Raw genomic sequence first — 23,560 nt, 5'->3', positions numbered from 1 at the left:
TCAGTGCCACCGTGGTTTTTGCCTCGAGCCCCTGCTAGTTGGGGTGGTTTGTTACAGAGCAATAGCTAACCAATACATCTGAGCATCTTATCTACTTTTCCCAACAGCTCTGGGCTCTGCCTTTTCTTTCTTTTCTTTTTTTCTTTTTAAAGATTTTATTTACTTATTTGACAGAGAGAGAGCGCACATAAGCAGGGGGAGCAGCAGAGAGAACAGCAGAGGCAGAGGGAGAAGCAAGCAACCCCCTGAGCAGGGAGTTCAATGTGGGACTTGATGAATAAATAAAATAGCATAAAATAAAATAAAAGAGAAAGGAAAATCAGGCAGTATGAAAATCATAAGGCTTAACAAAAGAGTATATACTGTGAAATTCTAAAATAGGCAAAATCAATCAAGAGTGAAAGAAAGCAGATCATTCATTTGCTACCTGGGGACAAGGAAGCAGGGTTGGCAGCAAAGGGACAGTTGGCAGCAACTTGGGGCTGATGGAAATGCTATGTATCTAGATTGTGTGGTACTTACCCAGGTATTTATATTTGTCAAAAGTCATCTGTACTCATTAAATGGGTATATTTTATTGTATAGGAATTATACCTCAATAAAGTTGATTTTCAAAGTTCAAAAAAAAAAAACCTTACATTGGCAAAGCAATGGAGAAGGGGAACCCCCATGTCCTTTTGGTGGGATTGTAAACTGGTGCAGCCACTCTGGAAAATAATAGGTTCCTCAAAAAATTAATAATAGGACGACCATGTGATCCAACCCGGCCACTTCTGTATATATCCAAGCAAAGGAAATGAAAACAGAGACTCAAAGAGGTATCTGCCCTTCCATATTCGTTGTAGCATTTATTTAACGACAACCAAGATTTGGAAACAACCAAAATGTCCCCCGACAGATGCATGGATAAAGACATGGTGAAGGAAATGCTACCATTTGCAACAATAGGGATTGATCTTGAGGGCTTTATGCCAAATGAACAAGCCAGAGAAAGACAAATACTACATGGTACCATTTATATATTTGGAATTGGGGGGGAATTAAATTCGTAGAAACAGAGAGTAGAGTGGTGGGGCTGGGGAGTGGGGAAATCAGAAGGCGGTTGGTAAATCTCTCAGCTGCCTAAGGTCTGAGGATCTCATGGTGACGACAGTCATTAACACTATTGTATAAATTGGAATTTACCAAGAGAGCTTAACTTACATGTTCTCTCTCTCCCTCTCTCTCTCACATGCATGGGATAAATATGTGAGGTTATTAATGGGATGGAGCACCTCTTCACAGTATATACGTACATCAAATTGCAATGACGTACACTTCACGTATCTCACAATTTTGTATGTCAATTAGACCTCAGCGCAGCTAAAGTTAACAAAAACCAAACACTGTGGGGACTCTAGAGACAGTCTTCTGAACACCAAGGAGAAAAACATTCACAATGGTGGCAACGCCCCAACCTCCCTGGGCTCTTCCCTCTCCCAGGCGGTCTCACATGGGGTCTCAGGAGAAGGCCCCCTCCTGCTGCCCCCTGTCGGCCTGAGGCACCCCGTGACTGTGCTAGCTGCCCGAGCCCAGGCCGGCCTCGCACACCCAGCGGTAGGACCTCTGGCAGGCATCGTCATTCCACTTGCCGTCGGGGTGGAAATGGGCACAGTCCTCGCCCCCACCCAGCCCGTGTCCATGCCAGTCGTCCGGCTGGCCTGGTTTCCAGTTCCTGAGGAGAGAGGACCACAGCCAGCTAGGATGGTCAGTGGGCACCAGAACCCAGGTCCGGGGGCAAGGAGCTGAAAGCCAGACCCCAGAGGGGTCAGAGCCAAAGTGGGGGGAAGGACACATGGAAAGCCAGGGAGTACTCACTTGAAATTGGTCTCGTAATCTGTCCCATCCACCCATTTCCAGATTCCTTCAGGGTCACTGAGGCCCATCCAGGTGTAGGAGGAGCCTATATGTTCCTGCACAAAAGTCTGGGACGACAGAAGGGCAAGGGGTGACGTCTCCCCAGCCCAGCCAGCTCCTAGCACTAGCAATTCTGAACTTGATATGTTCGTCCGTCTGTCAAGGAGATTTGGGGTGTTTATCCCAACACCGCAGACAATTAACTCCCTAAGGGTGGCTCAGAGGGTGTGGATTTCGAGTTCGCAAGGTGATCCCGGTGTGCAGCCAAGGTTGAGAACCCACCGCTGCCTGCCACAGGACCTTTGGGCCCTGGGCCCCCCACAGCGCTCACCTGCTCCTCCCTGGAGTTGACGACCACCAGGTGCGCGCTCTCCAGCTGGCAGTACTTGTCGGCCTCAGGCCAGGTCTTCCCGGAGCGGGAGAACCAGTAGCAGCTGCCCTCGTACTCCAGCCAGTTGGGGGCACAGCAAGTATTTCGGGAGCCTGCAGGGAGCGGGTGGGGAGGGTCTGAGACGCTACCCTGGTGGGACCAGTAGGAAATGGGACCCCCGGCAGCCGCCCACCCCTCACCGTTGTTCTGGAGAGCGGCCATCTGGCAACTCAGGGCCTTCAGGTCTTTGGTCAGCTGCTGGACTCGAAGGATGGTGTCGGAATGACCTGAGACACACAGGGGGGCAGTGGGGGCAGTGCCTGGGTGCTCACCTGGAAGCCAGGTGTCCCCGCTCCAGGCTGGCCTAGGAGCACAGCGTGCCACACCCGGTGGAGGGGAGCAGGGGACAGGGCAGCTGGGGGCTGACCTGCTTGGAGCTCCTGCTGCTCTTTCTCCAGCTTGCTCTCCAGGAAAAACACTTTGTCGTTCAAACTTCGGGCTGGAGGGGCGGGCACTCAGCATCGTGAGGCTGCCCCCCACCCTCTGGCCCACCAAGCCCGGCTGCCCCCTCCACACCCCACACAGGCTCCTGCGGTGTCTTACCTGCTTGCAGGTCCTGTTTGTGGTTTTCTACCTCGGATTTCAGAGATGTTACCATTTCTTGCAAATGGCCACCTGGAGGATGTGGGGACTTGAGCTCGGGACTCAGCTCCTCCCCACTCCCTGCTCCCCACTCCCCGCCGCAGTCCCCAGCCCCTTCTCTGCTAGGCTCACCTTGTGCTTTCAGTGCCTGCACCTCAGCCACAGCGGCTACGGTGTTCGAAGTGAGGTTGCTGAAAGTTGCTCTCAGGGTCGCCAGGTCCCTCTGGAACTGGGAGTCTGGTCGGGGGGTGGGACAAGCAGTGCTGACATTTATCAGGCCCTCTGTGAGGGGGGCACACGACCTCACGTGACCCAACCCAAAGGGACAGGCACTGTGATTACCCAGTATCCGGATGAGGAAGCCAAGTTTGGACCGGTTAAGCCACTTGGCTACATTATCCCACCGATAGGGGACCGACCCAGCAGCCGCCGCAGTGGCCACTGTCCGGGGCGGCGTCCCACCCACCGCAGCGCCCCATAGGGTCTCCCCTCGCTGCCCACGCTGCGCCCCTCACTCTGGGATCCGATCACACAGATGCCGACCAGCAGGAGGAGGCTGAGGCCCAGGGAGAACAGGAGAGGCCGGGGGCCTGAGCAGAGCTGGTGCAGAAAGGGCACCGGAGGCGGCAGCCCTGCGGGAGAAGGGGGGGCGTCAGGATGTGGGGGGGCAGGGGAGAGCCCCAGGGGCCTGTCGGGCTCAAGGCCATGCTGGTGGGAGGTCACCCCAGGTCACTGTGGGTCGGAGGATGCTCAGGGGGATGCCAGCACATGTTCTCAGCCTCGTGGGCCCCTCACAGCCATGGGGACACACGTACGCAGCCAGGCCCTCGCAGATTCATACACACCTGTGCCATCAGGGTCACAAGTGAGGTTCCCCCCAAATCCAAATGCTCTTCCCCCAAATATAGGAATCCAGGCCCACTGTGACCCTATCCCTGGCCCCATCTTTCTCAGGACCTTGAATCCTCTTCACACCAGGGTCCCCAGAGGCTGGGGCCAGACCCTCGTAGGGGTGCAGTGTGGCATGAAGGCAAATCTCCTACCCAACCAAGAGAGGATTCAAGGAGGGAACGCGGTCCCCTTCCACTTACCGTCTCTTGATCCCTGGCTTTGCTTCTCGCTCTCCAAGTGCTGGAACTTTTCATACTGCATGGACATGGTTGGACCAACCTGGGGGCCGTCCGTGCTGACAGGGAGGCAGGAGCTGGGGCCAAAGGGGAGGCTGGGTGGACTCGGATGGAGTGGACGTCAGGACCGCAGTCCAGGGAGGAGGTGAGGCTCCCGTTGAGGATGAACCTGGGGTCAGGGGTTGGAGAGAGACTTGGGGATGGTTCTAGGTGCACAGGGGAGGTTGGAAGTGGGGTCAGGACTGGGCAACAGGCGGGGAGGGTAGAGGTGGGATGAGCTGGAGTCTGAAGGTGGAGGTGAAATGAGAGCTAAGTGTGCTGCTAGGACCGGGTGCAACCCTGGGCTGGCACCGAGGGGCCTTGGTGGCTGGGGGTCCTCAGGGCTCCTGTTGGAGCCATGTATGGGGCTGGACCTCACCCTGGTGCTGACGCTGGAAACAGAGTCCACGGTCCACTTCGCAATGGGGCTGGCGGTAAGGTTCACATTGTCCCTGGGGTCAGAGCTGTGGTTAGGGCTTGAGGGGGAGCTGGGTTCGTATTAGGGTTTAGGGCTGCGGCAGGCCGGTAGGGGCCGGAATGGGGCTGAGTCTGCCTCCCAGTGTGAGAGATGCTTGCCCACTCTACTGCAAGCCAAATCCAGTGACAGGAGTAGAACCTGAAATCCACACTTGGCCATCCAACCCCCACGCCACCCCCTACATTTCTTCCCATTCAGGCCCACCTGAGACCCACAGTTCCCATCTCCTTGAAGCGCCTGGCCCCATTACCTGTGGAACGTCTGAAGGCTGCGATTTGGGGGTTCCTTGTGCAGCAATGACCAGAATTGGGAAACACAAAGTCCTGGATAGTCAAGTTGGAGGTGACGGGCAGGGGGAGGCCCCTCCGTGACCAGGTTCCTGCGGGTGGCTGTATCTGCAAGCCTGGCAGGAACTGGGATCTGGTGTTTCACCGTCTTCAGGAGGAATTAGAGTGGAGGACTTGCGGGCCTGTAGGGACTGGCTAAAGGGCAGCCCGGCTCTCCCCCTCCAGGGTGTATCTACTCTCTTTCCGCTGCTCACTGCTGCTCTCCCCCTCCAGGGTGTATCTACTCTCTTTCCGCTGCTCACTGCTGCTCGTGAGCTGCCCCCCTCCAACTTCCTCATTCTTGAGAAGGGAGCCAGACCAGAAGAGACCAGAGACAGTGATCCATCTCCTCTGCCCACACCCCCTTTCACTTCCTGCATCTGAAGTTCCCAGATCTGTGTCCCCCACATCACACAGCTGAGTCCAGAGGAGCCCATTTCTCTGCTCTTGCTCAATCCGACCCAGTCCTGGCACGTGAGCTTCCCCTGGGACCTCGGCCAGTGTGCTTCCCTACTCCCCTGCCCCATTCCTGCTGGCCCTGTGCTGGAGGGAACAGATAGATGGCAGAGTGGGGATTCCTGGACCCCCCGGGACACATGCCAGGTATTAACCGTTCAGTTCCCACAAGAATCCCGGGAGGTGTTTTGGATGCTGGACCGAGGCTCAGAGCCGGGGCCTGGGCTGCCCACATTTAGGGCTCTGCTGAGCACAAGGGCCGGGATTCAAGCCCTGCACACTCCCTGACCCCCTGGCCTGGAGCCCTGCACTCACACTGTCTTCAAGAAACGACCTCCTTCTACTCCCACCACCTGCAAATTGTGTTAAGGGGGCTGCCCCGAATTCACACACACAGTCTTCTCCATCAGAAGGAACTTCCATGTCTTGAAAGGTGGAAAAGGGGGATCCCTGGGTAGCTCAGAGGTTTAGCACCTGCCTTCGGCCTAGGGCTTGATCCTGGAGACCCAGGATCAAATCCTGCATCAGGCTCCCTGCATGGAGCCTGCTTCTCCCTCTGCCTCCCCCCCCTCTCTCTGCCTCTCATGAATAAATAAATAAAATCTTAAAAAAAAAAAAGAAAAGAAAAGAAAGGTGGAGAAGGAAAGCCAATGCATCTTAGGTTGTCTTTTCTGTACCAATGGGATTGTGTGCTACTTGTTTTTTTTTTTTTTTAAGATCTTATTGATTTATTTGAGAGAGAAGGAGACAGTCAGGAGGGAGAGAGCACGAGCAAGGGAGCAGCAGAGGGAGAGGGAGAAGCAGACGCCCAGTGGAGCAGGGAGCCCGAAGCAGGACTCGATCCCAGGATCCCGAGATCATGACCTGAGCTGAAGGCAGCGTCTCAACCAACTGAGCCTCCCAGGCACCCCTACTTGCTTTTTTATCATTTGGTATTCAGATTGGTATTTGTCACAGGTTGGGTTTTTGGAAGCCAGCACTGAGACTGAAGTTGGGGTGCAAGCTATGTTTTAGGGATCGACACCTGAGAAAGGAATGAAGAAGAAGGCGGACAGGGCAGAGGGAGAAGGTGGACAGTTGTGCAGGCCCCACGAAGCTGCAGCCAGCGCAACAGGGTCTCCAGGCCATTGGGCCTGGCCTGTTGGGGGTGTCTGCACCCAGTGGAGTGGGGCCTTCATAACCCCACGTGGCTCAGGCACAGGGGCCGGGCCACCCCAGCAGGGGTGTGACCTTGGGGGAGGTGGCATCTGCACAGATCACAGCCCCCACATGGGGCCCCACACGTCCTTACCCAAAGAAGGTGGAGGCAGGCGGCGGGGGATCCAGGTAACTCACCTCTGTGTCCACCACAGTGTTGCACTGTGTTGACCCAGGTATACTAAACACTTATGCATTATTCATTCTTGTCCACGGAGAACATTCACTCTATTCATTCACCCGTGCATTATCCGTCCATTTGAAAAAGTACTTCCTGAGTGTCTACAGTATGCTGGGTGCTCTCCTTTTTGCAGTGAACAAACTGACCAAAAACGCCAGATTCTCGTAGAATTTACATCCTGGCGGGTGACAGATGAACAAAATAAATGAGTGAAATCTACAGAAAACGTTACACGGTGATGAGTACGACAGAAGAAAATAGAGCAGGGATGTGAGATAGTCAGTTTTCAATAAGGCCGTCAAGAGTAAGGTGTCAGTGTAGGCCTTATGGGAAGGTGAGGTCGGAGCAAAATTCACAAGTGGGTGAGATAGCAAGTCATGAGGGGCTCCAGGAGGAAGAGGGCTCCAGCTGGGATCGAGTCCCGCATTGGGCTCCCTGCAGGGAGCCTGCTTCTCCCTCTGCCTGTGTCTCTGCCTCTCTCTGTGTGTCTCTCATGAATAAATAAATAAAACCTAAAAAAAAAATTAAAAAGGCACAGCAAGTGCAAAGGCCCTGGGGTGGAAGAAAGTCTAGTATGTACAAAGATCATCCATTTGGCAGAGATGCCAGAGATTTTATAGAGAAGTGAGCGACAGAGATGAGGAGTAGAGGAGTCACCAATCCTTCAGGGTCCTTACACTATTGTTAAGGATTTGTTTTTATCCCACATTATAGGGGCAGGCTGTGGAGGTGTTGGAGCGGAGGAGGGAATGTGTTTACTGTAACCTCTCACCGGCCAGGGTGGAAACTGAGAGTCCTGGTAAGGGGCGGCTATGATACCCGGGTGAGGGGTGTGTGCCTGGGGGTGGCTCTGATTCTGAGTATGTTGCAAAGGTAGAGTCAACAGGATTAGGCTGATAAATTGTATGTGGGTTTTGTGTGTGCATGCGTGCGCACACGCACACACACACACACACACACACACACACACACTAGTTCTTCCAGATCCTGAAATAAAGTAAACGCTGAGTATTTCCCATAAATCGCTGACTCCTTAGGAAAAAACAGCTTTATCCCGGACTTTTGCGGTGCCAACGCCTGAAGATATGTCACGACCTTTTGTGCCTCTCATAATCGTGTGAGAGCAGGATTTGTCATCACGAGCAGAATTATTAAAAAACAAAAACAAAAAACCCCCACCTGTTAGCCCTGGTCATCGTGCAGAATGTCCTCTGCATACCCCGCCGTGCTCTTGCTCAGTAAGCCGGTCCTCCCAAAGGCCAATTCCCTTTGCCAGTAACCTTCTTTACTTTTCCTAAATTACGCTTTCGCCTCTGAGACCTCTTTCTGGGTTGACAAGCACGGCTTCCCTGTGGTGCCTTAGCCCTCTCCCAGCACCTCAGCTGCTCAGGGTTTTGGTGGTTTTTTTTTTTTTTTTTTGGTTTTTTTGGTTTGACCTGGTGCAGTGACCCAGAACCTCATGTCCACAGCATCCAAGCCCTTAGGGTCGCCTTGACTTGCCACCGGCCATGACGTTATTACATGGGGGAGCTCTGCGGCTGCCCGACAGGCTGGGAGCCTGCAGTCTCAGTCCTCTGCCCCCACCGCAAAGGCCCGTACCCATTTTCCCCCGTAACCGGAATCGATCACCTGCAAAGCAAAATTATCTCCTCCCCCACACTTTTTTTTTTAATTTTTATTTATTTATGATAGTCAGAGAGAGAGAGAGAGAGGCAGAGACACAGGCAGAGGGAGAAGCAGGCTCCATGCACCGGGAGCCCGACGTGGGATTCGATCCCGGGTCTCCAGGATCATGCCCTGGGCCAAAGGCAGGCGCCAAACTGCTGTGCCACCCAGGGATCCCTCCTCCCCCACACTTGACAGTTATTTTGAGGAGCCCAGATCAGGCAGGTGTCAGTGGCATGTTCGAATTTCAATGGGACCAAGGCTGTTTTCCCTGAGCAGGTGGGTTCTTTCCTTGGGTGCTGGGAGCTCCAAAGTCCAACAATCCCAGATTGTGTGGTTGAAGGGCAAGTGCTCCTTGGTGGAGGTGAGAGGAGATGCTGCCCTCCCTGTCCCTTGGTCGTGATGTGGCCTTGGGGGAGATGGTACCATACTGGCCGCTGATGGGAGGTGCATACCCACCAGTGGCTCAGGCATGAGAGGTCAGGGACAGGTAGTAAAATAACATGTTTACCCCATTTCCAGCCCCCAAGCCCAGAGACAGCAATTTAATGTGTGTCTTTTCAGACCTATTTCTGTGCATATTTGTACACCTGTAAAGCAAACATAAACATATACGGATGTGGTAAGTTGAGTTTTGTGGGATTTTTTTACACAATTTTTTCTCCATTATCATATGTCTGCCTAAATATGGGTCTGGAGGGTTTTCCCATGCCACTGCCCACGGCCCTCCGTTTAAAAGCCACGCAGTGCTCCAGAGTATACATGTGCCAGACCCTATGTGATGACTCCCTTGGTGATGCATTTTTGAGATGCAACATCTTGGACTTTTGTAAATCATGCTAAAGTGAACAGGCCCATATATGCCTGTCTGTGCTAAGAAACAAATAATTGCTCTTGCTTACACATCCAGAAGCAAAATGAACAGAAACACCAATCTTAAAATTTTAAAGTGTATGGATACGGCCAGGGTGCTCTAAAAAGACATGACCAATTCATTTTCTCCCCACTGCGTAGGAGGATATTCATTTATCCGCACCTTCACCGACAAACCTGTAAATTTTCATCAATATGATGTTCAAGAAATATCTTCTGTCTTATTTCAATTAGCACCTAACTGGTGGCTGGTTTGGAAGAAGCAAAGCTTTGCATTACATTTGAGGTTTAGAAACTGTCAGAAGCTCTTTTATTTAATTAAAGCTTATTATGAGCAACCACAACTGGGAGACAAATGTGCATCAGCTATTCTAAAACAGTATGTACACTTGCAGAGCGCCTGGCTGGCTCAGTCCATACAGTGTGTGACTCTTGATCTCGAGGCTGTGAGCTCAAGCTCCATGTTGGGTGTAGAGTTTACTTTAAAAAATAAATAAGTAAAATCCTTAATATAAAATAATAAAATAAAATAAAATAAAATAGGGGCGCCTGGGTGGCTCAGTGGGTTTGCGTGTCTGCCTTCAGCTCAGGTCATGATCTCAGGGTCTTGGGATCAAGCCCCACATTGGGCTCCCTGCTTAGGGAAGAGTCTGCTTCCTCTGAGGGAGCTCAGAGGGATCTCCCTCTGCCCCTCCTGTCCTCGTGCTCTCTTTCTAGCTCTGCTCTCTCTCTAATAAATAAATAATCTAAAAAATTAAAATTAAAATTAAAAAAAAACAGTAGACTTGTATTAGATGCTATCCTGAATTTTTAGAGTATGTGAAATAAGGGATTGTGTTTCAAGTGCTTTAAAGGAATGTTTTTAAGTGAATTCATTTAAAATTAGGTCTCCAGGGATTAACAATAAGTATACTTGGAGAAAATGACTATTTCCCTTTTTTGGCAATGCATTATGACTTCCCACTGTTATCGAAGTATTTCTCACAAACCTTGATGTCCATAGAAACAGAAAGATTTACACTTTCTACAGGAAAAGGCAAGCCTCTGGGTACAATGATTTGATAAGAGAATATTTATCTCTTTACATTAAATGGCTAAAAAGCCATAGAAAAGAAATCCATCACAACCCTCAAAGCAGGGTTGAATTTAATCTCACGTGGAGACACTTGCCTGACCAGAGTGTTCACAAATAATTGTTTGTTTGTTTAGCTCCATGGGTTGTAAATACCCAAGTTCTCAGAATAAAGCACTGATAACATAGCATCACTATTTTTTTCCTTTTATAAAGGAAGACTTCTGGTTTCTGACTTCAGATTCTCCTTTTCTCAAAGATGGGAGCTTGCATTATTCTGTTTCCATACAAGAGGGAGTTTCTCTTCAAGAATAATGCTTTTAAAGACGCCTGGGTGGCTCAGTGGTTGAGTATCTGCCCTGGGCTCAGGTCCTGATCCCGGTGTCCCAAGATCGATTCCCGCATCAGGCTCCCTGCATGGAGCCTGCTTCTCCCTCTGCCTGTCTCTCTCTCTCTCTCTCTCTCTCTCTCTCTCTCCTGTGTATTCTCATGAATAAATAAATAAAATCTTTAAAAAAATAATGTTTTTATTTCCATAAGCTTTCCCTCTATATGATTTGGATGCACTCCTTTAAGGACACAATTACCCACCACTTATTTTGGTGCATTTCACCTTTTATCCCCTATGTGACACCCACCCCACCCCATTTCATGCTTTTCATCTGAAAGTCTCTTTTGTCACGTTTCACCTGTTCGATTTTTATCAGCATTTGTCTAGAATATATTTCCCTGTCTTTATTCAACATGTTTGTGTTGCTTTGTCTTAAATATATGACCATGAAAGAAAATAAAATAAAAATAAGTATACGGCCATGGCTTATAAACAGCATGTAACTGGATTTCTTTAACCCAATCTAAGAGTTTACATCATTTGTTGGGAGCAGCTCAGGACAAGAGGCTCTTAACCTACAAAAATAGACATATTAGCCTGTCAGTAGATCTGTCCACAGAGACCTGGCAGGCCAGAAAGGACTAGCATAATATATTCAGGGTGCTAAGTGAGAAAAATATGCAGCCCAAAAAACCTTATCCAGCTAGAATGTCATTGAAAATAGAAGGAAAGATAAAAAGCTTCCAGGACAAACAGAAACTAGAAGAATTTGTGATCATCAAACCAGCTCTACAAGAAATATTAAAAGGGATCCTTTAAGCGAAGAGAGAGCCCAAAAGTAACATAGACCAGAAAGGAACAGAGACAATATAAGGAAACAGTAACTTTAGTGGCAATACAATGGCACTAAATTCATAGCTTTCAATAGTGACTCTGAATGTAAATGGGCTAAATGCCCCAATCAAAAGACAGGGTATCAGATTGGATGAAAAAGCAAGACCCATCGATATGCTGTCTGCAAGAGGCTTTATTTTAGACACAAAGACACCTCCAGATTGAAAGTAAGCAGGTGGAAAACCATTTATCATGCTAATGATATCAAGAGAAAGCTGGGGCAGTGATCCTTGTATCAGACAAATTAGATTTCAAACCAAAAACTAATAAGAGATGAGGAAGGACACTATATCATAAATAAAAGGATCTATCCAACAAGAAGATCTAACAATTGTAAATACCTATGCCCCTAACTATGGGAATAGCCAGGTATATAAGCCAATGAATAGCAAAATTAAAGAAACACATAGATAATAATATGGTAATAGCAGAGTTAAACCCATTCACATTTATTATAATGATCAACATATGTGGATTTATTCCTGCAATATAATTTCACATTTTCAATCTACCATATTCTCTTTCCTTTTTTTTTCTTCCTTTCCTGGCTTTTGACAGATTTGTTGTTGTTTTCCTTCTTGCATTTTCTTTCTCATGATGGTTTAGAAGCTATGCATCTTGTTTCCATTCTTTCAAAGATTATCTTCAAAATAGCTCTCTGGAAATATGTCATATCTTATATCCCTACATGGTACTCTGAAATGCATGGTGATGGGACTGAGCATGGGCCTTTTTTGTTCCATTGTGCAGATAATTTGCTGGATCCTTTGCAGTTGAGATCTATGCTGCTGAGCTCTGGGGAATGCTTTTTCTTTTTCTTTTTTTCTTTTTAAAAGATTTTATTTATTTCTTTGAGAAAGAGCCAGAGAGAACATGAGTGGGGAAAGGCAGATGCTTCACTGACTGAGCCACCCAGGTACCTGAGGAATGCTCTATTGGTATTTCTCTTTTCATTGTTTTATATTGTCAAAGCACTTGTGCATACATTCAGTAGGACAGAGTAAAAAAAATATGTATATTATAACCAAAATTAATGACAGAAGAGAACCAGAAGGTAAAAGTTGGGGAAATTGCTCAGAAGCAGACCAAAAAGAAGCATTTTTAATAGCTAGTTACAAGATAAAGGATGCTCATTGTCACCAATTCTTTGTGAAGCTGTACTAGATGGTGCAGAAAGACAGGACAAATAAAACATACAGGGATTAGAACAGAAAGAAAGGTGCCATCACCAGCAAATGATAGGATTGTCTACTTTAAGGATATTTATTTATTTATTTATTTATTTATTTATTTATTTATTTATTTATTTATTTTAAGTAGGCTCCACACCCAGTATGGAGTCCCACATGGGGCTTGAACTCATAACCCTGTGATCAAGACCTGAACTGAGATCAAGAGTGGGCCGCTCAACCAGTGAAGCCAGACAGCCATACTATTCCCCAATATAGTATACTTTTAAAAAAAAATCTCAGAGAATCAGTAGGCAAATGATTAAATTCTATAAATGACAAGGTTCATATTTTCAAATCTCAACTTTTCAAAGTTATGTTGGATGTCTACAAACCTTTCCAGTTTGGATGCCAGTGGGGTAACTGGCTGTTAGTAAGGGCTGTGCAGGCAGCGACTGGATTGGGCAGGTGTTAGACAAGGTAGAGTGTGACATTGGACTTCATGTCACCTCTTTCCCTAGGAAGACCTAGTGAATATTAAGACATTGATGTCTCCTGGCATGCCTTGCCCCCCTCATTTTTTTAAAGATTTTATTTATTTATTCATGAGAGTCACACAGAGAGAGAGAGGGGCAGAGACACAGGCAGAGGGAGAAGCAGGCTCCATGCAGGGAGCCCGACGTAGGATTCGATCCCGGGACCCCAGGATCAGGCCCTGGGCTGAAGGCGGCGCTAAACCACTGAGCTCCCCGGGCTGCCCTCCCTCCTCATTTTTTAAATTAATGATGTATTTGTTATTTATTTTAGAGAGGAGGGGGAGGGAGAGGGAGAGAGAGAATCTCCAGCTGACTGGCCGCTGGGTGTGGAGCCTGACGTGAGGCTTGATCTCCTGATCCTGAGATCATGACCTGAATGGAAATCAAGAGTCAATGCTCAACCCACTGAGCCACCCGGGTGCCACCCCTGCCCCCAATTTTTATATAATCGAAAAAGATTGTCATTTCTTTCATGGCTTGTAGATTTCTATTCTTGCTTAGAAAGAGCTCCCCATTTCAATTTTGTACATTCTCCTCAATTTTGTTCCAATGTATTTTTTAAAGATTTTTATATTTAAGTAATCTCTTCACCCAACATGGGGTTAGAACTCACGAGGCCAAGATCAAGAGCCACATGCTCCACCAACAGAGTCAGCCGGGTGCCCCTGTTCCAATATTTTATAATGATTAATGTTTATATTTAAATAATTAATCCATCTGGAGTTTATCATTTCTGTGTAGTGTGTGAAATAGAAATCTGGCTTGGTTTTATTCCAAATGAAAAACTGATTTATAAACTATATTATGCTTTATGTTTTCTCCCAATGAATTGAAATAAGACTTCTGTTAAGTTCCTGACTATATTCATATATACTTCTGGCCCGGGAATCTGTTCTACTGATTTAGTTTCTCTTCTTGTGCTCGTGTACTACTGATTTGATTTCAACAAATTTAGAATAAGTTATCTGAAAGGAATCTATTCAAAACCCCCCACCCCAGCCACACTTGCAGACAAAATGCAAAGGTGTCTGCCCCTGGCCCTAATGCTTGGTTTTCCCAGGTCATGGTGCCCTACGTTCTTAGAAAGTAGACCCAGCTACAAAACATATTTCTCTCTAGCCTGACCACAACCCGTGACTGGGCAAACCCCTTGAAGACCTGTCACCTCCTGCTCTTCCTGGCCAAGAGTAGACCCCTCCCCACTGTCACCCCCTCCCCATGGGTGCAGCTGCAACCCTCTCACATCCTTAAAAAACCCTAAAAAGGCCCAGCCGGACAGGAACACAGGGCCAACATTTCTCTTGATGTCTGGCCCGTCTCCTCCCTTGGAGAGCAAATCGACTCTGCCCTGCTTGTTGGTCTACTTTCGGTGCAATTCTTTGCCACTCGCATTGCCGGCCAACCTGACATCATCTCTCACAATTTTTTAAGCGTAAAATTACATATATACTTAGGCTTTTATTCTTCTATGTGAACATTAGCATCATTTTATCCTGCCCTCCCCCAAAACTGTTGGCATTCAGGTCAAAGTCGCGTTATGTTTCTCTATCATTTCTCCAGTTGGCATTTATAGACCACCCCATCCCACAACAACGGCAGAAGATGCATCATTTTCAAGTGTGGGGGGAACTTCCACCAAGATAGATCATTTCATGGATCACAAAACAAACTTGACGGATTTAAGCAAGTTGAAATTTTACAACATTTGTCCTCAGATAATAATGGAATTAAGCCAGGAGACAATTAGATAGAAAACAAAAAGAGAATTTAAAAATCTTCACCCAAAAGTTACACATTTCTAAATAATTCATGGGTCAAAGAGAAAGTCTCAAGAAAAATCAGAAATTATTTTAAACTGAACTACAGTTAAAATACAACAGATCAAAATTTGTGGGATGCAGCTAAAGAAATACTTAGAATTTTATAACATAGAATGTTTATATTTTAAAAAGAAAAAAAGGTCTTGGAGTATCCAGCTGGCTCAGTAAATAGAACTTGCAACTCCCGATCTTGGGGTTAATGAGTTTGAGCCCCTCATCTAGTATAGAGTTTACTTAAAAATAAGACTTTTTTAAAAAGGAAAGGGAAAAGGTCTTAACAACCTAACATCCCACCTTAAGAAATTAGGAAAAGAACAAAACAAACCAAGAACAAGTGGAAGAAAATAAAGAAAGGAAAGAACATAAATAAATCACATTGAAAGCAGAAAAACAATGGAGAAAATCAATGAAACCAAAAGTGTGTTCTTTGAAAAGATCAACATAATTGATAAACCTTCAGCAGGACCGACAAAGAAAAAAAACAGAGGGGAAAAAAACAAAAATTACTAGTACCAGGAATAAAAGAGGGAATGTCATGTTGGACTGTGAAGAGATTAAAAGGACAATAAAGAAACATTATATGGAAAACTCTATGCCAAAATTTTAGCGACTTCAGTGAAATGGGGCAATTCTCCCAAAACCACAACTATCAAAACTTACCCAAGATAAATTAAATCAAATGAATAGTTCTATGACTATTAAAGACACTGAATTTATTGCTTAAAATCTTCCCCAGGGGCACCCCCAGTGGCTTAGTGGTTTAGCGCCGCCTGCAGCCCAGGGCATGAACCTGGAGACCCGGGATAGAGTCCCATGTTGGAGCCTGCTTCTCCCGCTGCCTGTGTCTCTCATGAATAAATAAAATGTTTAAAAATAAATAAATAAATAAATAAATAAATAAATAAATAAATAAACAAAATAAAAATAAAACCTTCCCCAAAAGAAATATCCAGCCTAGGTACCTTACCTAGAGAAGTCTACCAAACACTTCAAGAAGAAACAACACCAATTCTCTGGAATCTCTTCCAGGAAAATAGAAGAGGGCAAAACACTTCCCAATTCATTTTATTAGGCTAGCATTTTCCCTGCTGCCAAAACCAAAGATAATACAAGCAGACTATAGATCGGCATTTCTCATGACCACGCATCCTCAACCAAATATTAGCAACACGAATCTAGCAATATATAGAAAGGGTCGTGGGCTACAACCAAGGGAGACTTTCCCAAGGATGCAAGGCTCAATGTTCAGAAATCGATCAAGGCAATCCACCATATTAACGGTCTAAGAAGAAAATCCACATAACTGTACCAATTCATTCAAAATAGTCACAAGACAAAATTCAATGCCCATTCATGTTTTGTTTTTTTTTTTAAAGAAGACTCTCAACAAACCAATAGAAGGGAATTCCTTCAACCTGATGAAGGGCAGCCACACTAGTATTTCATCCCATTGTCTTCGGACAAACTCTCCTGGATTTTTCTTTCCTATACATTTTGCTCTAAGATTGGTCTTAACTCCAGGTCTTTTTTTTTTTTTATGATAGTCACATAGAGAGAGAGAGAGAGAGAGAGAGAGAGAGAGAGAGAGGCAGAGACACAGGCAGAGGGAGAAGCAGGCTCCACGCACCGGGAGCCCGACGTGGGACTCGATCCCGGATCTCCAGGACCGCACCCTGGGCCAAAGGCAGGCGCCAAACCGCTGCGCCACCCAGGGATCCCCAACTCCAGGTCTCAAAGTCCAGTCTAGACCAGAGCGAAGCTTTAGGCAGCACAACTCAGGATCTGCAAGAATGGGGCTGTAGCAGACACCCCAAGGCTTTCCTCAGATCCCTTCCAGATCCTTTCACTCTTGCTCTTCACGGCCACAGCCAACACCTGTGTCTTTTTGTCAGAAGATGGGCCTCCGGCTATGGGGACATGCTGCATCTGGGCACACAGAGAGCAGGAAGTACCTTGGGATCTCATGCTTGCCAACCAGTGGCCATCGGGTACAAGAGTAGAAATGTTCCAGAGCCTTGCTCCTGTCTGGGGAAGCTTTGAGATGGGACAGGTCATTGGGACTGAGCTAGTTATACGACCACCACCACTGGCACAGGACTGGCACAGGACTGTGCTCAAGATAACCCTTCACATTTCCCAGAAAGTTGCTTTCACAAGAGTCCCACCTTGGGGTCATCTTGGGCCGCAGCCTGGTGTGACCTCCACATCTTCCTCATCCCACTTCCCCACTCCCCCACCTGTTTCCCTTGGAACATTTTCTAACAAACCACTTTCACAAAGATCCTCAGCACAGGGCCTGCTGCTGGTAACCTAGGACAGGAGTCATGGGCTATTCTCCCCACTGAGCCTCAGGGTTGGGGCAAAGGAGAGAGGAATTTGAGGAAGAAGCCCATGATCTGGTACCATTGCGGCTGGCGGTCAAGATGCTCCTCACAGCAGGCCTCCGATATGGCCAATAGGGTCTGTTGGGGTGTCCCCGAGACTCTTATGGGACCCTCTCAGGGACTATGGCAGTCCCTCACGAGAACAACAAATTCTCTGGCTACCCTCCGATGGCCACCATCAGCTCCTGCCCCAGGGTCTCCTTCAGCCTCCTTCTGCCACAAATTCCTCTTCAGCAGGGTCCTCCCTGTATGGCTCCAGCCTGGTGTCCGTGGAGTCCACCAGGCTCACAGGTTCCCTGAAATCCTTACCCCAGCAGACAACCAAGTGCAGCCTGACTCTGATGCGCAGGGCAGCTCCAGCCCTCATTCTTTACCCTTCAGACGTCTCCTGTCAAGGGTGAGTGTCTTTCCCCATGATTGCCCTCAAAACTCCTGAAAGTCTCCCCTAAAGCTCTTCCTGTCCCTTCAAATAGCCATCACAACAGTGTCTGCTGCTTACCTACCATGTGGCCTGAGAACGACATGCCTTTCTCCCTTGCAGACACCCCATCTCTACTGTGGTTCCCTTTGGACCCCAGCATCTGGCTAATGGGTTGTAAAGAAGCATTTCCCTCCTCCAAAGACTTGAATCTCTTGCCATATCTAAGAATTTCCTTGAAATAAGCCCCTTAACTCCCTAGTCCTCTATTATAGGGGCTGGAAAGAGTGGTGGTGGCTTGTTTTGCCGCCTCTTGGTAAATCCTCCCTAGATGCGTCCAGCTCCCCCTCTGGTTTAAAGGCATGGCGTTATCAACCATCATTCTCAGCTTTGGGAACGCAGCCAAATTTCAATAAAAACAGGAAAAGTATCATTTAATCTCTCATGTGGCCGTGTCGCTTTTCTCGCTTCCTTAATTGGGCTTTGCCAAGGTTTTATTTATCACGTGAGAGTTTCGGTAAACAGATTTTTGCTAAGAGAGTAGAAAAGACGAGCTACAGACTTGGAGAAATATTTGCAGTCCACACACCCAACAAAAGGCCAGTGTCTAGAACACATAGAGAATTCTCAGAACCCATGGGATCCCTGGGTGGCTCAGTGGTTTGGCGCTTGCCTTCAGCCCAGGGCGTGATTCTGGGGTCCCAGGATCGAGTCCCACATCGGGCTCCCTGCATGGAGCCTGCTTCTCCCTCTGCCTGTGTCTCTGCCTCCCTCTCTCTCTGTGTCTCTCTCATGAATGAATAAATAAAAAATCTTAAAAAAAAAAGAATTCTCAGAACCCCACTCAGTCAAGAGATGACTAATGCGGGCTTTAGTGTCTTCTGCTGCTGTATTCGCTTATTACTTTGCCGCCAGGAGGTGCTCAGATATATTTATTGAAAGAAATTATTCAAATGCCCCCAAAAATACTTTCTTAGCTTTTCAAATAAATTCACTCAACTATAATTATACAATGATATATTAAAAAAAAAAGAATTCTCAGGATGCCTGGGTGATCAGCAGTTGGGTGTCTGCCTTTGGCTCAGGACGTTGATCCCGGAGTCCTGGGATCGAGTCCCACATCGGGCTCCCTGTGTAGAGCCTGGTTCTCCCTCTGCCTGTGTCTCTGCTTCTCTGTGTGTGTCTGTCTCTCATGAATAAATAAAATCTTGAGAAGAAAATAATTTTCAAAATCCAGAAAAAACAAAGAATCCAATTAGAAAAATGGGCAAAAGACACAAAGTGACATTTCTCCAAAGAGCATATGCAGATGGCAACTGAGCCTATGAGACAATGCGCAATGTCATCAGCCACCAGGAAGTGCAAATGAAAACCACAGTAACCTACCACTACACACTTAGCAAAAGAGCTAAAATTTTAAAAATTAGTGCTAGCAGTCAAACGCAAGTGAGGCTACAGAAAAATGGGGATCATTCTCATGCTGGTGGTCAGGTTATGAATTGGGGTGCCCACTCTGGGAAACAGTTTGGCACTTTCTTCTGGAAAGAAGCAACCAATCCCTCAAAAGACATCCTCCTTTTGCACATTTTTCCCCAAGAAAAGAAAATTTGTGTGCATAAACATTCACAGCGGCTTTATTTGCAAGAGTCAAAGCCCAGAAACAACCCCGGGACCTGCAGGGTATATGGTTAGACAAACCATGGACATCGATCCCACGGAATACCACTCAACAATAAAGAGAGTGAGCTACTGACACATGTAACAGCTTGAATGCATCTCTAGGGAATTGCAGTGAGTGAAAAAAGCCAATCCCACATGGTTACACACGATCTGGGTTCCGTTTTTACAACATTCTTGAATTTACAAAGTCATCGAAATAGAGAACATACGAGTGGCTGTCAAGGTTTGGGAGTCAGGCAGGGGGCGGGCTGGGGCACGGGGGAGGCATGGTTATGAGGGCGCAGCCCTAGGGACCCTCTCGGTCATGGAAACGGTCAGGACCTTGACTGGGTCAATGTCAACAGTCTGGTCATGGTCAAATTCTACCACAGTTTTGCAAGATGTCACCCTTGGGAGGAATTGGGGCGAAGGTTACATGGGGCCTGTCCATGTTCCTCATGCACCTGCATGCACCTCCAATTACCTAACCATAAGAGCTTAATTTAAAAAAAAGATGTATTTTTTTATTATTATTATTTTAGAGAGAGGGAGGGAGAAGTAAACTCCCCACTGAGCTCGGAATCCCACAACCCAGGGCTCCGTCCCGTGACTGCGAGATCATGACCTGAGCCCAAATCAGGAGTCAGACACTCAACCACTGAGCCACCCAGGCTCCCCTTCAGTCTTTAGTTTTTAGTTATAAAAACATGAGGTTGTACATTTTCCTCTGAGCCCGGCTTTTTGCTATGTCCCATAGGTCTTGATGTATTTCTTTCTTTTCTGGGTAATTTTCACTTTGAATCTGGTGATACAGGAAAGCAGCTCTTCATTTACAAACAGCTAAGACGTGTTTGTTCTCTTTTTGTTCTTTATATATGATTTTAATGTAGTTGTATCTCAGAGAATGAAACCTTAAAAATCTCTCCTTTTGGGGGCACCTGGCTGGCTCAGTCAGTGGAGTATGCAACTCGATCTTGGAATCAGAGATCCAGGTAGTAGAGATTACTTTAAAAATAAAATAAAATAGGGGATCTCTGGGTGGCTCAGTGGTTCAGCGCCTGCCTTTAGCCCAGGGCATGATCCTGGAGTCCCGGGATCGGGTCCCGCGGCGGCCTCTGGGCATGGAGCCTGCTTCTCCCTCTGCCTGTGTCTCTGTCTCTATCATGAATAAATAAATAAAATCTTTAAAAAAATAAATAAGATAAAATAAAATAAAATCCCAACATAAGCATTTTTTTAAATCTCTCCTTTTTGCCTGTGTTCTTCCTTTGATTGCTGTGGCACAACTACTTCTAAAAGCATGGTATAAGCAACTTTTCATTTTTGCTTATTATTATTATAGGAAGCTGTTGGCTTCCACTGCATTGTTCATCTTTCAGAGACAGTTTGACTTTACCGAATGTTCTTCTTACAACAGAACATTAGTGTGTCACTCTAATAACTTGAAAGAACAGAAAATTATGCTTATTGTCATTTTCATTTTATTTTTGTCTTACTTTTTTTCCCCCCATCTTGTCTTTGATACAGAGGCACCTTGGATACAACTGATGACCCATATTGACACCTTTTTTTTTTTTTTTAAAGAAATTTCTTGGGACGCCTGGATGGCTCAGTGATTGAGCGTCTGCCTTCGGCTCAGAGTCAGGGTGTGACCCCGGCGTCCTGGGATTGAGTCCCGGCATTGGGCTCCCTGCAGGGAGCCTGCTTCTCCTTCTGCCTGTGTCTCTGCCTCTCTTTGGGTGTCTCACGAATAAACAAATATTTTTTTAAAAAATTAAAATTAATGGGATCCCTGGGTGGCTCAGCGGTTTGGCGCCTGCCTTTGTTTGGCCCAGGACGCGATCCTGGAGACCCGGGATCGAATCCCACGTCAGGCTCCCGGTGCTTGGAGCCTGCTTCTCCCTCTGCCTGTGTCTCTGCCTCTCTCTTTCTCTCTGTGTGTGTGTGACTATCATAAATAAAAAAAATTTAAAAAAATTAAAATTAAAAAAAAATAAAAAGCCTGGAGAGAGCCCAGTGTAACCACTGAAAGGATCCCATGAGGCAGCGGTCACTTTCAGACACCAGGGTTCCAGGGAAATATCTCAAGAAAGCACGGTGGGGGTGGGGAGGAGTTCACAGACAGAGGATCAGGCCTCAGGGTAGGGTCAGATCTCTTGGCAAGCAGCATCCTGGAAGCTAGAAAATACAGAGGAAGGCCTACGGAGCAGTGAGGGAGCATATTTGCCACCCCATAGCCTATATTCCCACAAATGACCAACCGATCTTTCAAAAACACATCCTTCCCCTATACGCTTTTCTAGAAAGCTAGAGAGGATGCTTTAGCAAAACAAGAGAATAAACAAAGAAAGAGGAAGGCAAGGATCCAAGGAAGAGAGGGTCCAACCCAGGAGAAAGAGAGGAGCCCAGAAATTACGCAGGATGAGTGGGAAGTCCCAGCATAAAGGCTCTGCCAGGGGACCCTGGGTGGCTCAGTGGTGGAGCATCTGCCTTCGGCTAAGGTTGTGATCTCAGGGTCCTGGGATCGAGTCCTGCATCGGGTTCCCAGCAGGAAGCCTGCTTCTCCTTCTGCCTGCTTCTCCCTCTGCCTGTGTCTCTGCCTCTCTGTGTGTGTCTCTCATGAATAAATAAATAAAATCTTGGGAAAAAAAAAAGGCTCTACCAGCCGGCTCTGCAGCAGCTCCAAGGGCATGAATGGAGGCCCCGAGCTTGGCAGGCAGGTGGCAGTGGGGGTATAGGGGGTGCACAGAGCAGATAGACAATGAACCGCTGGGTCCTGAACTCCAGGACCCCACCCAGGCCCCTTATGAAACCCCCCTGGGGCCCTAGCGACATCTTTGCATGGTCCTAAACCTTGGTAAATCATGAAAATAAAAGTTATTTTAACGACAATCAATTCTGGTGACTAGTGTCCCTTCACCCTCCTTTACACTGTCCTCTGGGTCAGGTGGCTTTTTCTCAACAAGCTAAGAAGTCAGGCAGGAAATCCATTTGCCCTGAGTATGCTGGGGGACACGAGTGTGTGGTTTGCAGTCACAGCGTGCACCCCTCTGTTGGTCCATAAGCAATGGCTCTTGGGGTGCCTCTGTCTGCGGCGCTGTGGACTCACTGGGGGAGCAGCTGACATCAGTAAGAACAAGGAGGCTACGATTACCTTTCTCTTCTCTCTCTGGAAGGTCACCTGACATCTTCGTCACCTGCAGAAGCAAACGGTGAGTCTTGTACCAAGAAGATAGGGAAAATGAATTTTCAAGGTATGTTGGAAGATGACTACAAATATTATATCATTTTTGAGGACTGTGTGATATTTGTGGCAGCTTCCAGCTTTTTAAAGTTGTGGGGCATACTCTGGTTTCTCTTCAGATCGTATAAATCTTTCGCCTTTTACTAAAGTTGTGGGGCAGGTTCCAATGTAAGTAAATATTAACTGTTATGCTTTTGTGTTCATAACGTTATTTTTTTATTTTTTATAGAAATATATATATATTTTTTTAATTTATGATAGTCATACAGAGAGAGAGAGAGAGAGGCAGAGACACAGGCAGAGGGAGAAGCAGGCTCCATGCACCGGGAGCCTGACGTGGGATTCGATCCCGGGTCTCCAGGATCGCGCCCTAGGCCAAAGGCAGGCGCCAAACCGCTGCGCCACCCAGGGATCCCTATAATGTTATTTAAAAAAAAAAAAAAAAAGATCTTTTCATTCGAGAGAAAGAGAGTGCAGCGGAGAGGAGTAGCAGGAGGGGGAAAGGGAATCTTAAGCAGACTTCCCGCTGAGCACAGAGCCTGATGCAATCCCACACCCTAAGGTCATGACCTGAGCCAAAACCAAGAGTCAGATGCTTCACCAAAGGAGCCACCCAGGTGCCCCCATAAGGTTATTTTTAAGGAGGGCTCCTCAAAACTGTGTATGCTTCAGGCCCCATAAAATGTGCATTCACCCCTATGGCTCTAGGAAAGAAGTAGAGCTGAGATCCTCGTTACATGACCAGTCAGCATGTGTAGAAATTTAGATTCAGGCCTTTTATAG

At 47.0% G+C, this 23,560-nt stretch overlaps 1 protein-coding gene and 1 pseudogene across 3 annotated transcripts; one reads left to right on the top strand and one right to left on the bottom strand.

The window, feature by feature from the left end:
- Nucleotides 1-804: 804 nt before the first annotated feature.
- LOC129497432 (C-type lectin domain family 10 member A-like) lies at nt 805-5,126 on the bottom strand. Of its 3 annotated transcripts, XM_055306308.1 has the most exons (11): nt 4,803-5,126; nt 4,454-4,526; nt 4,000-4,204; nt 3,424-3,540; nt 3,041-3,145; nt 2,870-2,941; nt 2,694-2,765; nt 2,467-2,553; nt 2,228-2,379; nt 1,858-1,964; nt 806-1,714 (listed from the first exon to the last, which is right to left on the bottom strand). In XM_055306308.1, exons 3-11 carry the CDS (start codon nt 4,064-4,066, stop codon nt 1,558-1,560), a joined length of 936 nt encoding a protein of 311 aa, XP_055162283.1. In that variant the 5' UTR covers nt 4,067-4,204; nt 4,454-4,526; nt 4,803-5,126; the 3' UTR covers nt 806-1,557. The 3 variants fall into 3 exon arrangements, with proteins under 3 accessions (XP_055162285.1, XP_055162283.1, XP_055162284.1); XM_055306310.1 differs by lacking the exon at nt 2,694-2,765 and having other exon boundaries at nt 805-1,714; XM_055306309.1 differs by lacking the exon at nt 4,454-4,526.
- A 17,750-nt stretch (nt 5,127-22,876) lies between these two features.
- Nucleotides 22,877-22,985, top strand: LOC129498016 (U5 spliceosomal RNA; annotated as a pseudogene).
- Nucleotides 22,986-23,560: the final 575 nt, after the last annotated feature.

Source organism: Nyctereutes procyonoides, unplaced genomic scaffold (assembly GCF_905146905.1).
Source record: "Nyctereutes procyonoides isolate TBG_1078 unplaced genomic scaffold, NYPRO_anot_genome, whole genome shotgun sequence".
Taxonomy (NCBI): Eukaryota; Metazoa; Chordata; class Mammalia; order Carnivora; family Canidae; genus Nyctereutes; species Nyctereutes procyonoides.
Note: the sequence above shows the minus strand (reverse complement) of the source record. Positions and strands in the feature narration are given on the sequence as shown.